Here is a 17040-nt window from a genome sequence, read left to right as displayed (position 1 = left end):
TGCACGGGAATCACGTCGGATAGAAATCGAGTGTACAGTAGCAGGAGGGTTTCTCTAGATGAGCACACTGAAAGCCTTCTGTCCGAACTCCCTCTGAGACAACCTGAAGTGCACAGGCCAACAGCACGAAACTATCACTGTGAGGAGCTAGGGTGATGTTTCAGACAGCGCAAGGCAGTCCCCCGTAGTTGACATAGAAGTGCGGTGCTCTCTGTCCTCCCCCCCGCAGGAGAGTCGGTGGTGAGCCTGATCCAAGTGTCCCTGGCTTTGCAGCGCTCCGGTCGGGGGGACTGTGTACCCCTCGTTGGTGCCTCAGCACGAGAAACCAACAACAGGAGCAGGACGTGGCCGCTTCGTGTGCATCCGCGTTCTAGCTCGATGTGGGAGCTGACTCCGTATCTCAGCGCGGCACCGTCGAACGCTAAGATGGCACTCCGGCATTGTGCTCCAGCGGAGCGTTTCAGCCGCCTGGAGAGATTGCGGAGCCCATCCGGCCCCACGTCGTTGTCGACTGCTGCTGGGAGTTGCCAGGACAGCCCTGCTCGTGTAACAACACATAGCTGTCACTGACTGTGATACTGACGAACGATGCCTGACACGCGGGCACGGCTTTGGTTTCTTCAGGCCTCGACGGAATATATTCAACTGTCCAGTTCAAGCGCTTCACCTGCTGTGCCAAGACAGTTTTGGGTGGCAATACAACACTTTGGACCGCCGCGAGTTCGCGGATGTTCCAGACAAAAAACATTAACAGGTACGTCGATCACGGTCTGTTTATGCTGATGTCTTCGGAGCTACCGTTCAGCGTGAGAGCCACGTGTCCAGACACTCATCCCCGTCTAGGCTGCCACGGAAATCTCCGTGTCGTGTACCCCTGGCTGGAAAAACGCTAAGAAGCCAGAGAGGAACAAATTTTAGCAAGGCCTGGAAAACCCGTGTGCTCGTGGCAACTCCCTGGCAACAACCAGGACTGCCTCGTCCCCAACCTATGCAAACGACGAACCCGATCTACTTTCCAGAAAGTGCCCAAACCGCCTTGATGCATCAGCCACTAGTACACACCGTTGTACCGCTGGCACCCCGGTTGCACTTCCCCTTCCGCATTCTTCCGTCCACCAGGCTTTTCCGCCGTCTCACAACATCGTCACTGTTGGCCAGTGTGACACCGAGTCCCCCTGGCACGATCCCTGCATATCTGCGCGTGTAAGGCCGGATTCTCTTCCTGAGCAGCGGATAACGACACATGTAGACGGGCATTTGCACTCCGGGTGACCAGAAGAGAGTGTGGGACGCGTGCCGGCTCCGCCTTCACGATACACGATCTTGCGACCGGTTATTGTAGAAGCTGCGCGTAGACATGCTTTTTTGCTCCTCCCTTCGGTCTCTTCCGAGAGAAGTGATTCAGCATAGGATGAGTTCATTACTTTGGGAGAAAGCTAGCACTTGCGAAAATGAAAGACGAGATCAGTATTCGGGGCCGGCCTAGCCCCGACGAAAGCACTCAGCAAACTCGGAACCCTCCCCGAGCTTCCGTCCAGCGAGGCACGTGTACCTGCGAAAAGCTCCGTACAGTGCAAAAGCTGTGATGCAGACATCTGGCAAGGCCAAATGCCTCCCATATTGAAGCCCCATAGAAACAGAGGAAAGCTGGAAGCACAGCCTCTTCAGCTCTCAGCTTATCTCTGTTGCGGTCGCGATGTAGAAAACAAATAAGGCGCGCGCACACGCACATTCTGGTATATGCGCAGTAGACAAGAGTAAACACAGGCGTCCAATGATGTCTCACTGCTCAAAAGAAAAGCACCCGGAGAGAGGGGACCGCCCTCTGCCCGCCCCATCCTGCTCTGCGCTTCTCCGGGCTCCCCCTCCTCTGCTGAAGACACTCCCTCCCTGTAATGCGGCAAGTGACGAAGGCGCCACACTCAACGTTGCAGGAATAGATCCACTGGAAGCCGCTTCTCCACCTGGGTTTGCCTGCATCATAACGGCCTGGCTCCCATAGGGCATGAAGCCGGGGGAAGAATAAACACTTGGCATCTGTCCCCCCAGAACCTGCGGGACAACTCCGCCACCAGGCAACATCAGACCTCCGGCCTGCATCACCATCCCTCCTCCAGACATTACCACTCCATGGGGCATCCCTCCCTGTATCGATACTCGTGCTGGCCCTGCTGGGCTCACCATGGCTGTCCCTGGTGCATTAACGGGGTAACAGCACGTCGTGGTCTGACCAGGAACGGATGCGGCGAAGAGCTGCGGAAATCCCTGGGGCTGAGCAACAACTGTCGTAGGCATCGACGGACATACTTGAGCTTGGGCCATCTGTGTTTGGTGCTGCCCGCACGAGCATGTACAGTGTGACGGTGCCCCCTGACTTTGTGTCTGACATCCGCCACAACATGGAGCGCACGGAGTCTGAATGATGTAAATTTGAGGCTCCGAAGGGGGGTGATGGTAACACGAGCAACACGGGGGAGGTGTCGGCGCTGTCATGCTGCATGCGCAACGAGAGCATAGAGGCTGTTGGGCTTGCGCCGGAGGGGGAGGGGCAGCGACTTGCTGCGTGGAGCTTCCTAGAATGATGTGGGAACTAGGAGACGTCTGGAGGCTTTGTCCTGATGACTTCACCACTATATGCTGGCCTCCGCCTTGGTGAGCAACTATCTGCTGTCCTCCGGGGACCGACTGCAGGAATATCTGAGACTGATCCCCAGACTGAGGATAAACAAGAGTCCTTGTTTCCTGGAAGCCTGGGGGGTCCAGCATCACCTGCTGCATTCCACTGGACTGTACAGACACCTGCTGGCCTCCCATCGGCTGGACAGTGACTTGCTGCGGACCTACAGGCTGTACGGTTACCTGCTGTTGTCCGGGAGACTGAACCACCAGATGCTGGGGTGAGGGTGCGGAACCCTGCAGCAGCATCTGGGGAAGAACAATTTGACTAGTCGACTGATCTGAGACTGCTAGAGTCGCACCAGCAGAGGGCACCACGGTCGCACCAGCAGAAGGTACCACAGTGGCACCATTAGAAGGTACCACAGTGGCACCCGCAGAAGGTACCATAGTGGCACCAGCAGGGGGTACCATAGTGCCACCAGCAGAGGGTACTAAGGTTGCACCAGAAGACGCCGGCAAATAGTTCACGCCGCCTCCCATGGCGGCCATGGGATGTTGAGAGCCGGAAATAGGCTGCAATTTTCCGTCCGGTGTTAGCATCATCACAGATGGCTGCCCCGGATAGGCAGCAGGGGCTTCTATTCTGTTGCCATGTATGTCTACAAACGTGGGACCCGGCGTACTGCTGGACTTGCGTGAGTGGTCTTTTTCGCTGTCAGACTTCCTCTCCTTATGGCGAAGGGACGACCGGCCGTGGTGCCGCGAAGGCGGCGGACAGTGAGCGTCGTCTGAACTCATTTTAGAAAGGGTGGACGCTTACGGACAGCGAAGGAGGGAGAGCAAGCCACAAAGAGACCCCAGGCCTGAGGCCACGGACAGCGCCAACAGGACACGAAACAGGCAAATCAACTCATAGAGGGGGAGCGCCAGCATTACGTGGCACAAAGGAATAAAGCAGTTGGAAGCACTGTTGCCGGGAAAAAAAGCATTCGAGTACCAGGGAGAAACCGAGGCCGTGCCTGGGACTCGACAACGGAGTTGATGGGATGGAGGCCCGGAGTGGTCTTACAAAGGAAGGTGGACAGGAGGAGCAAGAAAAAGAGGAATTAGGCCGGCTCCGATGCTCGTGCGTGCAGCGTAGCCCCAACAAAATGGAGAAATCGCATTTGTCTAGCCGCATTCTACGGCGGATGAACAAGGCTGAGAGAGAGCCAGCAAGCAGCGTGGCGACGTCACAGGTACAGCCCCCGCCAGATGCAGAAAACGAGGGTTGAGGCCCGACCTAAAAAATTAACAGGGAGAGCAACGCCGGGCGTAGCGTACGGCAACATACTGGGGGGAGAGCTCTACGGAGGATTTCTGTCAAATCGATGCCCGCCGCTCGCTGCAGCCGGGAAGCGGCAGAGCGTGTCTTGTGTCCCGTCGTTGCTCCGGGAAAAATTGCAGCCCCGAAACCACCGACAAACTGGAAATGGATAGCTCACGCCAGATGAACAGGCGCTGGAAACAAACATAAAAGTGAAAAATTGCGCCAGACGAGAGCGTAAAATTGACTCCTCTTCGGAAAACGAGTGCCAGCACGCCGACACATACCAAGCTGTGCCGATGCGGCAGTTGGGCTAGTTGCGATGGACCGCGCGCCAGCTGCCGCGGTGTCTTGAATGAACAACTCAAACGAAGTTACGTCCGGTCGTACGTCAGAGAAGCGGTTTTAGGAACACAGCGTTCACACTGTGGTACAGCCTGACTGAAAACTTCCTGTGACAGAAAGGGCGGCTTCCCAGGCCCGGGTTGGTCAGGCCGCACTGTTACGGGTGAAGTTCCGAGCTATCACTAGGTTGCGCGGGTGCTACCCAGGCGGCAGTGGTCCTCTCTCGTCGCCGGGGCAAATAAACGAACTGCCCGGCGTTGTACACGTTACGCAGAATGCTGGCTACAGGGCATGCGGTCGGGAAGCTTCCCCGCGATGGCAGCGCGTCGAAGAGGTAAGGAAGAGCTGGGTATTAGCGTGTGTCAATCCACCCTGTACGCCATTTTCGTCGTGGGTCAAAACGGGGTTCCCGGAACATTGTTTCTAGTGACAGGTCGTGGGGAGTGACAACAGCCCCAAAGGAGCTTTTCTGGTGTCGAAGGAACCAGAATTTCCTCCGAATGATCACGCCGACTCATCGCCACCCTTGCTGTTGAGATTGAGGCCTAACGAGGGGCAACAGCACCGCGCATCTGAGTTAAACTGCTCAAGTGGGGTGCTCGTCCGCTCTTGGCACGAAAAAGGAAGCAACAGCGGAGCTAGTCGTTACGGATCCCCGGCGGTGCTGACTTGTGACTCGTGGCTCCGTCCACACGGAAAAACGTCAAAAGGCTGCTCGTTTGGAGCTAGCCTCCCACACTGCGGACCTCTACCCGAAAAAGCCAGTTTGGCACCCACAGTTGTATTGGCCTTTGGACTCTCGAGGCTAGCTTGGACGCCGTCACTTTGAGGCGACACCAAAGCGGCCAGCACTCGATACACGAATTCTCAGGGTCCGGGGACACTGTATCGTCCGATACAGTATCTTGAACACCCGGGCCAGCTGTCGTGCCGTGAACTAGGACGGCGGGTCGGTGGTGCGCTGGTCCACGCGTTCGCCTTCAGTACAGATGCACACAGTTCGTCAGAAAGGACTCGGACAGAGCTCATCTAATTTTGCGAATGCGCTTCCATTCCGTCAGCCTTCTCTGACGTGAAGCTTCGAAACACACACATTTTCCGATTTTGTACAGCAGTGGCCGTCCGCTGCGCTAAGGGTAGTGCGGGTCGAAGTTTTGGTGGTCCTAGAACGTGCTGTGCATCTGCTCACGAAATTACCGTCCCCCTTCTCCCATCTCCGGGAAAAATCACTCGGAGTTTTTTCTCGTCTGTTTCTGAGCCGCTCCGGAGGCGTAGGCGTAGCTGCTGTTGTCTCTTGCTCTGCAAGGCTGTTCCCGTGTGCTGTTAGCGTGTGCATCTGCTCCATGTGCCGTTTATGAAGTCGCCGCTGCGGTAGCTAATCTCTGTTCGTTTGCTTGGTACGATTTTTCTCGGATTGAGAAGTCCGGTGCGTTTTTTGCGTCGTTTCTTGTTTTTCTGAATCGATAGAACTCTTGTCTCTTTACGGGCCGGCAGCTGCCCTCCTCCAGTATATCTCTATCAGGTCTTTCTTCCTTAGCAGAACCTCTTGTCTTAGAAACGCGAGAAACTCGTTTGGCTGCCTTCAACAAGAATTCCAACCTTTCGCCGTCGGGGCGGCACGCCTTTCTGTTGTTTGTGCTTTCATCGTATGTCGGACTCCTAGATCAGACCAGTGCTTGTTTTCTTTCTGGCTTCGGCAGCCAAGTCTCCGACTTCCCAAAAGAAGTACGGAGCCTGGCGTTGTTTTTGTCTACTGAAGACACCCACATCAGTTGTCTAGCGCCAACCAGCGGTCCTCGCTATTTCCTCAAGAATCGCCGTGTTCAACATTGCCACTGTTTTCAGTGTTGCGGTGACTCACAGTTGGGACTCACCGGTCACTTTTCCCGGTGAAGTAACCCTACCACAGGATGGTGGGACAATAGCAAACGCGGAGTTTTCAGCCTGTCGGTACTCGGATCTTAGCGTACACGCGTACTGTGCAGTGGCTCCTGGTGTCGCTGCCTCTTGCGCCTAGTAGGCAGTCCGCATATTCATTATCTTCTCTGTTACACTCCTGCCAATTGTATGGTGTATCTGACGTTTCCTTGTCTCGAGCGACCCGCCCCTTTGTGTTCTTGCTACTCATTGTGGACAGCTCTACCTTTTTCATCAGGTGAGCTGCCGAGAATCAGGTAAGGGTTTCTATATCGCCGGGCTCTTCTGTAGTCGCAGTCATTTTCTTTTTCTTTCTTGTCTTGCATCTTCTTAACTTCGCGAAAATCATGTTCTCACCAGCCAGCACCGTCTCCACACTGTTAGGAACTGGTCAATTCAGTTTCCTGCGGAGCTGTTTAAGAAATTTATGATGAGTCTAGTGTCTTGCCATTGCCTGATAAGCTGTCCGTCGTCAAGGAGTTTCCCATTCTCAGGTCCCCTTCTTTCGTCCGAGTTTCTCTCTCTCTCCTCTTGGCTCGTCACCTAGCTCTGGGGACCTCCGTTGCGTGGCACGTCCTTTTTTTCTCTTCTCTTTCGTGATATCTTGAGATGCTGCCATCACCGTCGTCCTCAGCCCGCGCCCACCTACCATACCCTTGCTGTCCCGAACCTCTATGTACCTCGCCCCCGCCTGGCTGTTCTCCTGGTGACCTACCTGGATCCATCAAGAGTCTCCGGTCAGCCCTGCGTCGCATGCGATATCCTCCAGCCCTAGAGTCTCACGGCTCAGCGGGCTCACTATCGCGGGGTGGGGGGGTACTAGACGATGCAACTCTTGCTACAGGAAGTGTCACGGCGTTCCTGTCCATTCTCCACTTTCTCTGTCTGCAACTCAGCGAGGGTGTTTGGAAGGCATTCCATGACCGGGGCTATGATCTGTTGTACAAGACGGACCAGCGGTTTGTGCAGACCCTCTGGAAATTCCTGGTATGGGTCCAACAGTTATTGTTACCCCACAGTCACGGAAATAGACAGAGTTGAGTTTCCGCCACGCCAAAGCTGCGTCGGAATACCAGAACCTTTGTCGTGAGGAACACAGCCTGGACGGGAAGGACTCAGTACGTAGAAGGCCTAAACCCGAACACATGTATCACACGCCCCGTTGGTCGATCTACCCTGCACACCCGGCGTATACTTGGAACCTTGGCGTCCACGTAGTTATCTCTGTGGAATGTGGACCAGTGTCAAATAGAACGAGGCTCTTCGTACTTCGCATTCCCATGCAAACCGGAGCGTCCACACGTAAGGGTGCACTCTTGCTACATGGACCAAAGGCGGAGTAGTACAAAATGGCTCTCAAAGAAGTCAGGTTACCCGCTCAGAATGTTGCCACGAGGATAAGATGGCGGGAATATGTAGCAGCTGTACGCCACGGGTTGTTTCTTGACCGCAGAAGAAGAGCATGACGAAATCCAGCCGAAGTGATGACCTAGTCTCTCCGAGACCGAGGGAGGAGGAGGAGATCCACGGCACTAAATGAACGTATTTTGAGAGCTTTCTGTCCGTTAGATCAGTCCTCCCGTCATGTCGAGCCTACTCTGGCGGCAGTACCGCTACTCTAGTCTTGCTTTACTGAAGTAGAGTCATATCCACGGGGCAGCTCTCTCCGGCGCATCTGTCCTAGGACCCCCCATGAAGGAATATCAAGATCTCTTTCGTTGCTTGGTAGCTGTTTTCAAAGCAACGTGAATGCAGTTTTTCCTAGGGGTACTCTCTATGCTAGGACCTGACTCTTAGACATCGGTGGTTCAAGGAGAGCAAGGACCGAATACTCTTGATTGTTGTCGAGTAGTGATGTCGCCATGAACAGGTCGGCTGCATCTTGTTTCAAAATCAAAGGCCCGGTTGTTGTGGGAGTACAAAGTTTTTCGGTGCTTGCTACTGTAGATGCCTCGCAAACCGCAGTTTGCCTGTACACACCAAACGTGTTTCTGTGTGTTGCTTCATTTGCCAGAGAGATGAATGTCTGTACAGGCCAGCCTTGACAGTTTCCCAGTTCCTCACCCCGAGCGGCTTTGCCGAGCGAAAAATTCATTTTTGTCTTGATCTGATCCACATTCTTCGCCAGATTCACAATCAGCACGCACAGGCACAGAAGCTTCGGAATGCTCGAAGGAGTCCCCAACAAGACGCTCCTGGGAATACATCCAGTCACTCAGATGAAGAAAACACTCGTCCGACTCAGCCTCTAGCGCACAGATCTCAGTCTCAGACAACCACACGGAGAAATTCCAAGTCATTTTCTTCTACCAAGACGGGGGTAGCAGGCAAAAACGAGGAGTCGTTGTCTTGTAGCCCGGTTGTCTGTCTGAGAACTGGTGCTCCGTTGTACACTCTGTCGGAGAGGCCGGAAACTCCAAGACTTTTTCCTGATAGGAGAGAGCACGGCCAGGGGACGCACGATGTGCTTGAAGGAGAGGCTGTCAGTAGAAGAAGTCGCTCCCCTTCTCCGCAGCATCGCAAACAGGAACATTCCCCTCTGCGACCTGAGCGCCGCCTAGGCGGCAGTTCGTGTCCACCGCGAGACGGGGTGACAGGAAACACCTCGCCACGAAGAGGCAGTGGGGGGCAAGGCACGCCTTCTGATCAGCACACTGCGAGCACGCAAGGGGCGAAGAGAGGCTTGTCCTCGTCTCCTTCAGGCGCACTTGATAAGCCGCACGAGCATCCACATCTTGCACAACCAGCGCTGTCTCTACCTTCTCAGAAAGGAGGGGTGCATGAAGGAATGGGGGATGCAGTGTTGATGGAGTCATGTCAGCAGCTTCCCTGTGGCCTCCCCGACCCTGGAGAGCAGCAGAACATTGAGGAGCTTGAGGAGGCTGCACGGACTGCACAGATGCTACAGCTTCTTATGGAGGTCAGTCAATTTGTAGTAAGCGGTCTTCAGGACGGAGAGTGTGACGATGCCACGAGTTTTCGGAAATGCCTATTTGAAACAGAAGTGTGGTCAAGTTTTGTAGTCGCCACGCGTGTACATATGCAGGATGTGTACTGTATGGCAGAAAACCTGTCTGAGCTATCAAGGGGGAAGACGAAATGGTTGTCCGGCCGGGCGGTCAAGGAGTTTTCAGTTTAAGAATTCCGCATGCTGACTGTTGTATTTGGACAAGTGCGGCCGACCCTTCCAGAAGAAGCAAGTACTTTTTTGTGAACTGTGTCCCTGCAGCAAGTCACGAGCCTGAGCAGCAAAGTGGGAGCATTCAGTCAGCGCGTCGCCTCATCGGTAGACGAACTGCACATGCAGATACAGTTGCTTCAGACACGCCTTGCCATTGTAGAGAAACGTCTCGAATCTTCCTCCGGTCCCTTTCGAGGTGAACAGTCGAGCCGAGACCTCGGTTCTCCGTCCGGATGTTCATCTGGTGGTATAGATCGTGCGACTCTCCATCCGGTTTCACTCTGCTCTTCGACCGTTCCTGCCCAGGGAATCCCGGTTCCTGGATCCTATGGAAGCGTCAACAACTCATGTCCTTCGGGCTACTTCCCGTGTCCAGCCGGAGCTGCCTCTTTTTCGTCAGGACAGTGTGATAATTTCAGAGTGTGTATCAGCGGAAACCAGGACGGACGTGGAGCTGGACTTTGTGAACCGAAGATACATCAAGGACAATCCCCGAATCCTCTGACAGGAGCGGATCCAAGGGCTGCGTGGAGCGGGACGCCCCGAGCTGCACCTCTTGCAAGCGGGACAACGGCCTCTTCCTCCGCACTGGAGACCCTGTCACCCACGACCTGTGTAAGAGGCCCAAGTCCTGACGGAGTGGCAACAGTTGGGGAGACTGAACAGTCTGGGCTGCGGAGAGCTCACGAAGCTGAATATCGAGCACGCAGTAATCCAGGAGGGGCAGAGTTTAAGTCTAGACCTGGGTCCGCTGACCTGAGCAGACAGGAGGATGCTCATGCCTGTCAAAGCACAAGAGTGCTTCTCGATCCTATAGATGTGCAGATGCAGCAGGATGCACTGCGCATCACGGAGAAAATCAATAGCTTGCAAGCGATCCTTAGACGGTCCGTGGCCGGGACCTCCCAGTCTTCGTCAGCCTCAGCATGTGTATCGCGTGCCCGGGGCGGCGCCGGTGATAGCACGCCGCGGCCCGGCGAGTCATCTCAATCAGGGAAGCTGCCGACCCAAGGCAGAGACGTAAATGCGACGCGCGTGTTTCCTACAATACCTGCACAGTGGACTGTTTCCTCAAGACAAGATCCCTTTATGTCGAACACACACTCATCCACGTTAAAGAGTCCGCTGTCAGCATCGCCTGCTGGTACTGAATGGCCACGGACAGCTGGATGTAATAGCGATACCAACGGGTCTTTCGCGTGCAGCCCCCCTACGGCTTGTATGACAGAGTGTTCATCGCGTGGTCACACCTGGTCGGGCCGCAATGTGGCGGGCGAAGTAGCGTGCTTTGACTCATCTGCCCCTGCCGTCCCCCCCTCATTCGCTGCGGCGTCGTCGCCTACGTGTAGCACACTCGCGACTCGTGCACGAGAGGGGAAAGCCGGAAAGGAGCATGGCTCAGGGGTGACGTTGCCAGTTTTAAAACACGACTCCTCCATCCGCACCGGCCTCAACGGTCAGCCAAAAATAACACCCGACGAGACAAAATCCGTGTCACTTGGTCTCGCCCAGACTGATCGTGATCCCTTCGACCCAGAGAAAGAGCTCTCGTGGCCTTCCCCAGTGGATCGACAGGAAGCGCAACACCGGACACCGCTTTTTGGTTTAAGCTGCAGCAGTGACGGAACGGTGAGCGAAGTCCTGGAGTCGTCTATAGGGCCGCTGTCTTCTCCTAATGCCTCGCCGCAGCGAGGGCTCGCCCCATGTCAGCCTTCCCTTCTCGAGAGTTTTTCAAACAGCGGCGCGGTGCCACCGAACGGCAGTAACTTTTCTGCCACGCGTCACGGAGGGTAGACGGGAACTGAGCCAGTCGGCATCTGCTGCGTGTTATGTGTCGTGCAATGCATATGCTCGGAGGTTCTGCTGTTCGTCTCCTACGCTTTTGTCAACGAATCCTTCTGGTTTCGAAGTATCGGTGCTGTGCACTTGTCTCACCGCTGCCCGGACGAGTTTCGATGTGTGGCATTTGTGCCGTTTTTCTCTTCCCGAGCTCGCACAACCGAATTTCTACCTGCCATTTTCCCGGGCACGGCTGGACTGCAGTGCGGCAGATCGGCAGAATGCTGCACGGGGTTTCTAAGGGGCAAGGTGGTCTGTCGTTTTCCACGTGACAAGGAATCAAATAACCGACAGTCGCTCTTTGCACCTCTCTGGAATACTTTCCCTCGCTCCTGTCCGGGTTCCCCTCGCGGGGCTTTCCGTTTTCAAGTATTCAAAATGCTACCCTAGCAAGGCACTGTGCTGCCGGGCTGTACGGGCGCACACACCATTGTGGCTGCCAGATCCGTGAACCAAACAGAAGACGAGCCCCCCATCAGGTGTCACTCGACTGGTAACATCAGCTGGACAGCGCGGGGCGGAAGTGACTGGTACGGTGCAGTGAAGGCGCGGAAGCTAGCGGGAAGTTATGGGACCGCATGCTCCTCCTTTGGTATAGTTAAAACCTGTGAAAGGCTGTCTTGTGATGCAGCCGCGGCGCCTGACAAGGCTGCTCATCGTTCGGCTTTCACTGGTTGCGCCACGATTCGCCTGCAAGCATATATGGATAGCTTGTACCGAGACGTTGAGAGTAAGAACCGGAGCGTGCCTGAAAGAAAGTCAGAGTACGTGCATCACGTGCACGCTTCCTGATGTTTTCCTAACAAGAAGCAGGCGCGTCACGCGGCGACACAACCAGATTGCTTTGACACAGCCCTCGTCTGAGGGAAGCTTCCGGCCCGTAGATCCCCTCCGGCGAGTTTGGGCCTCCAGTCACCGGAGCGTCCCTAAAGAGAGCGCAGACACCGCACGCCTAATTTTTCGACACACTTTCGCGTCAGACCGGGGTAGGTGCGCAGGGTGAGCTTTCGATTCAATGCCAGCTCAGGCCACGAGCGGTGTAAGAAAGACGAACTGTGAAGGAGCGCAAGGCCCGACTGCAGACGGGGCGCTTTACCGGAGAAGGCTCATCACAAAGTAGGCCACGTGACTTGTGTTAACACCGCTCCTTGAAGGCATGTCACTTCGCACGTTGTGTGCCCTTTACGCCCCCGTGTTGTTACAAGCACCCGAAGAGAGTCAACGAGCGACCGGTATCCACGAGAGTTGGGCAGCAGCAATAGAGAATCCGCCGGTGTGAGGCCCGCTCGAGGGGACCTTGGCCCTCCGAGAACAGCTACCACCACGCGCTCGTAGCGTCGCAACTGGAAAAGGAAGGACATTATTTCTTGGCATGACCCAGATGCAAAAAGAAGACGAATTCAGTCACGTGAGTGAAACAGATACTTCATGGAGAGCCTTGCTGGTATGCTCGGGAGAGTCCATCTCGTTTCCAGGTTCCGTAGCTCAGCCGGTTAGAGCGTGTGGCTGTTAACCACAAGGTCGCTGGTTCGATCCCAGCCGGTACCGTACTGTTGAAAGAGACTTCAACAACATGTCGGTCACTTTCTTCCTTCCTTGGCTACCAACCATACTTGCTTACTAGATCAGATATTTCTCTTTCCTTTAGCTAGGAGACGTGTCTGAACGGGAAAGAGTGTGTTTTCTTTCTAGGGCTCCGGGGCTTCCCCTTACATGCAATCCCCTTTTTTCCCGTTTTACTGCATGTCTCCCAAGGAAGTCTCTCCGGAGTTGCGTCGAGTCGGACCATTCAGCCGTAACCTGGGGGCTTCGAATGCAAGCCTATGACGTTCAGCGTTCCTCCGGATGTTCGTGGGTGGTAGTTTGCTGCCGGAGTGGCTGCTCGCAGACGACACAGCCCCAGATTCAGTCCGTTTGTCCACAGAGTACTAGTGTACCAGGGGTGTTGCCTGTGTGTTTCTGTTCCCGGACCTTCTCTTGCATAGTGCGTTTAGTGCCATTTCTTTCAGGTTCCTTGGCAACCATGAAGCACGTGGCAGTGGGAGTGGCTCATTTGGGAGTCTCTCCTAGACCTTCTCGCGCTTCGGGTGTCGAGTGCCGCTTTTTGTGAAACTGTTCCCCGTAATTCGCAATCAGAGTTCAACTTGTTTCTGTCAAGCTTGCTGCGAGTGTTTTCGAGGGCTTCATGGCTCTCCTCAAAGGGGGTACGCCGGGGCTGTCGAACTATGGCATATGCAAGCTGATGTCTGTCTTACGGGGAACTCTCCACTCATAGGAGCCACGGCAAGTACCTCCAGATCTCCCTTGTCTCATTTGGTCTCTCGCCTCTTACCGTCTGTTGCAGCTTCCTGCCAGTCCACAAGATCTGGCTCCGCCTTACATTCGAGTAGGCCCTTTTTTCCTTTCCCTTTTCCGCTTTGGTTGTAGTCGTGGTGATACCGATGTCCTCGCCCCAGTCCGCGGCGCAAGGGCCCTCGCATCCCGCGGGCCTACCCGGCTCTGGGTATCCGGCGGTCAATCAACCTAGTGGCCCCCTTCCGTCAGATCTTATCACACAATCCCATAACCGTGCAGGTTTTCCCCAGGACAGCTCGGTTCCCTTCCCGTCCAACAATGTTGGCGATAGTCCATTTGTGTCAAATCATCCTCCTGCTCCTCCCGCAGACGCACATCCTTCGTTCAGTTCTTCTTCTCCGCCTCCTTTACCATTCGCTACAGGCGCACCAACTAGTTTTGTCAGGTCAGCAGATGGTGGGTGCGGCTCAGCAGTTCCGTCCCTCCGGAACTCAGCTTGTAGCTTGACATTTAATCCTCCCCCCCCACGTCCTGCCCCCGCATATATAGTTGGTGGACCTCTCCCGGGCCTACCACAACCAAGCCCAGCAGCATCAGGAGCCGGTGTAGGCACTCCTGTATCTCCTGCAGTTGTCCCCCCACCTCACTTTCTCCATGCAGACGAGGGGCCCGAGGCTGGCCCTGCTGCGTCTTCCGCTACGCCTATTACGACAAGAATGCGATCAAGGGGAACTCCTTTAGAGAGTTCACGAGTTGCTTCACCTTTTCCGGGAGCTTCCGGACGCCTTTCTGTGGTTGTCCCGACTGCATGCGGAAGCCGCGGGCGATATATGCATTGTTTGGCCCAGAGAAGTGCTGCATGGATGATGTTCAATAAGGGTGTTCAGAGTGTCGAGCCTCAGTGTGTAGAATATATTTCATCATGGATAGCAATGCAGATAGGAGCCATCGGACGACAAGCAAAGATCTATGCGAACATCCGCGGCACGAATGCCGCGAATTACTTCGATATCAAACAGGCTCTTTTTGATGTATGTCCTTTCTCTTATGCGGCTCTCTTCCGGACGACGGGAATCGAACCCGTGGCTGGGACACAGCCAAAGGAAGTTCTTCTCGGTGGAAGGAAGAGAAGGGGAACTTCCCACACCCCAGGTGCCTCCCCTCCGGAGGATGAGGACGCAGTTATTATGACTGATGATTCATGGCTTTACCGAGGCTTCTTAGGTGATGACGAGGACATGCTAACCCTTGAGGAAGCTGGAGCCGCCTCCCTGGGATCGTCTGTCGGAGGTGCCCCTCCGATAGGCGGTTTTCTAGACTCTCATCATGAAGGAGCGCACGCATCTGCCCTTATAGGAGATGACGCTAGCCGCGTGAAGGGGACGAACCCGTCACGAGGGGGAGGCAGTTCTTTCTTGGGTGCAGCCTCAGCAACTTCAGATTTCTGGGTGGGTTTGCCTCATGCTTCAACGGGCTCGTCGGGTGTCCCCGGGGGAGGAGGCTCTGGGACTGGAATTACTTCGCACGGAGACACGGCTGCGGGAGCTGGAGGTGGCTGTCCTGGTGAAGTCCCAGGAGGCGGCGTAGGAGGTCCAGAGGGTGTAGGAAGCGGGAGTGGTTTCGGTACAACCGCTGCTGGGAAAGGGAACACTCGGATCGGGGGGTGGGGACCTCCATTGCATGTTCCTCCTTGGCTACCTCAGTTCCCTCCTGCACATTTATGGAGGTGTACACCAACACCCTCTCTTCCAGCTGCTGATGCTCTCTCTCTCGACTTCAAGAGACAGTGCGCGAAGATGGAACTGCAATTGAACTTGCCACAGTTACAGCTTCCGCAGATCCCTCCTCACCAAGACGAAGGTGAAAGCGACGGGGACGAAGGCAAGGTAGACGACGAGCAGGATGACGACGAGAAGCGGAAGAAGGCAAAACGTATAAGGTTTGATGAGGGGAGTTCAGGTGATCTCTTGTGGGGGAGCCCCCCGGCGGGTATCTCGAGGGGACGAGAGGCACACGAGGAACAAGTGACGGGCACGGGGGCCAGAGGAGACCTCTCGGGACGAGCAGGTGAAGCGAACCCTGAAGAGAAAGAAAGGGAAAGCAAAGGTGACAGGGGTCACAGTGGTAGTGCGAACGCGGAGGCCGAGAAGAAGAAGCTAAGGGAAGAACTTGAGGGAAGTGAGACACGATCTATTGCAGTGGGAGAAGGTCATGACAAAGGGCTGCCGGGGAAGCGTAATCTTTTTGTGGAGTGGTGATCACACAGTTGGGGTCGGCGCCTGTCTCCCAGGGACAGGAGAGCTCGGCAATCACGGAAGAGAGGAAGATGAGCAGATCTGATATGATGAAGTAGGAGTATGGATGCTACGATTGACGATGACGGCTCGCGCTTTGGAGCTGCCGGACTAAGCTATTTCTGTTTCTTTGGGTCAGTCGCAGTGAAAATGCCCGGAGTTTTTTCCTTTCTGATGGTCACCTTGATAGTAAGGCGCGTTTGTGAGTGAATCTCTACATACTCTTTGGGGGAAGCTTCGGAAGCCGTGAGTCCGATAGATGCATGGAGGCGCTGAGTGATCTGACTGGGTATCCACATAGGTCCGTGAACGTAGTGTAGCGAGCTTGGCTTCCCTTCGCCGTGCGAGAGTTCTGCTCGTTCGTTTTCTAGTTTCTGCGCAGCCTAGAATTTTCTCTTTTACGTATAAAGTACACTTGAGCGACTCGCAATTTGTCTCTGCATGGGACTCACTCAGGTCGCGAAAACTTAAATTTGTATTCTCTTTGTTCAGCTTGACAACTGCGATGATACGAGCCCGATGGAGCATCTACTCTCTCTTCGGAGCTCTCCCGCTCTCCCTCTTACTTTTCCCACGCTGAAGAACATGACTAAGGATGTATCGTGTCGTGGCCCTACGCGGAATATACCCATCAGTTCGGAGTATTGCTGCTCGGATCAGTATGCCCTACGTATGTAAACAAGGCAATTCTGTTTACATTGTTTTCCTGATACCAGGTGGAATTGGGCCGTGCGAGGGGCGGGGGGGCGGCACACCTAGGGCACGCGACTTCTAGCGTTCATACGTCCTCATCTAGTACATGAGAAACCGGTCCTTCCGAGGTATCAACGAAGGAGACCATTTGGTTACGAGAGGTCTATAGAAGAGCTCCTTTAAAACTCCATCTGTTTACGACGGTTTAGTGTGCCCCTGTAAAAGCATCGCCGCCCCACCAAACCCTTTCTCGTGTGGACTTCGGTGGAGTGCTTCCGTCGCGGAATCGCGATCTTACACATCCGGAAAGGTTTCATGTTCCTACGTCCCGCTCTTTTCTACCAGGAAAGGTCGTCTACCCCGGTCTGTTTTATTTCCGCGGGAAAAGTGGAGTGACGCCATATATTACGTCCTAGTACCCCACGACTCCCCGCACACCCTACGCCTGGATTCCTTGTAGTCTAACAGCAACTAACCTTCAGACGGGTGGTATAGCGATCCCCCCCTGTGATAGCATAGGTACAAAACGACTGTTTAACTCTTGTTCGTCC

General features: G+C 54.9%; 3 protein-coding genes across 3 annotated transcripts; 2 read left to right on the top strand and 1 right to left on the bottom strand.

Moving 5' to 3' along the window:
• Positions 1 to 831: 831 nt before the first annotated feature.
• CSUI_001273 (uncharacterized protein) lies at positions 832 to 4368 on the bottom strand. The gene has a single exon (XM_068061479.1). It carries the CDS (start codon positions 3415 to 3417, stop codon positions 1783 to 1785), a length of 1635 nt encoding a protein of 544 aa, XP_067926540.1. The 5' UTR covers positions 3418 to 4368; the 3' UTR covers positions 832 to 1782.
• An 826-nt stretch (positions 4369 to 5194) lies between these two features.
• Positions 5195 to 11678, top strand: CSUI_001272 (centrosomal protein of 44 kda). Its single transcript, XM_068061478.1, has 3 exons — positions 5195 to 7174; positions 8202 to 9107; positions 9417 to 11678. Exons 1-3 carry the CDS (start codon positions 6797 to 6799, stop codon positions 11160 to 11162), a joined length of 3030 nt encoding a protein of 1009 aa, XP_067926539.1. The 5' UTR covers positions 5195 to 6796; the 3' UTR covers positions 11163 to 11678.
• Positions 11679 to 12961: 1283 nt separating this feature from the next.
• On the top strand, positions 12962 to 16573 carry CSUI_001271 (transcription initiation factor tfiid complex subunit taf8). The gene has a single exon (XM_068061477.1). The coding sequence runs from the start codon at positions 13649 to 13651 to the stop codon at positions 15758 to 15760; it is 2112 nt and encodes a 703-aa protein (XP_067926538.1). The 5' UTR covers positions 12962 to 13648; the 3' UTR covers positions 15761 to 16573.
• The last annotated feature ends 467 nt before the right edge of the window (positions 16574 to 17040 follow it).

The sequence above is a fragment of the Cystoisospora suis genome, assembly GCF_002600585.1.
Source record: "Cystoisospora suis strain Wien I chromosome Unknown contig_501, whole genome shotgun sequence".
Classification (NCBI taxonomy): domain Eukaryota; phylum Apicomplexa; class Conoidasida; order Eucoccidiorida; family Sarcocystidae; genus Cystoisospora; species Cystoisospora suis.
This window is presented reverse-complemented; position numbering and strand designations above follow the sequence as displayed.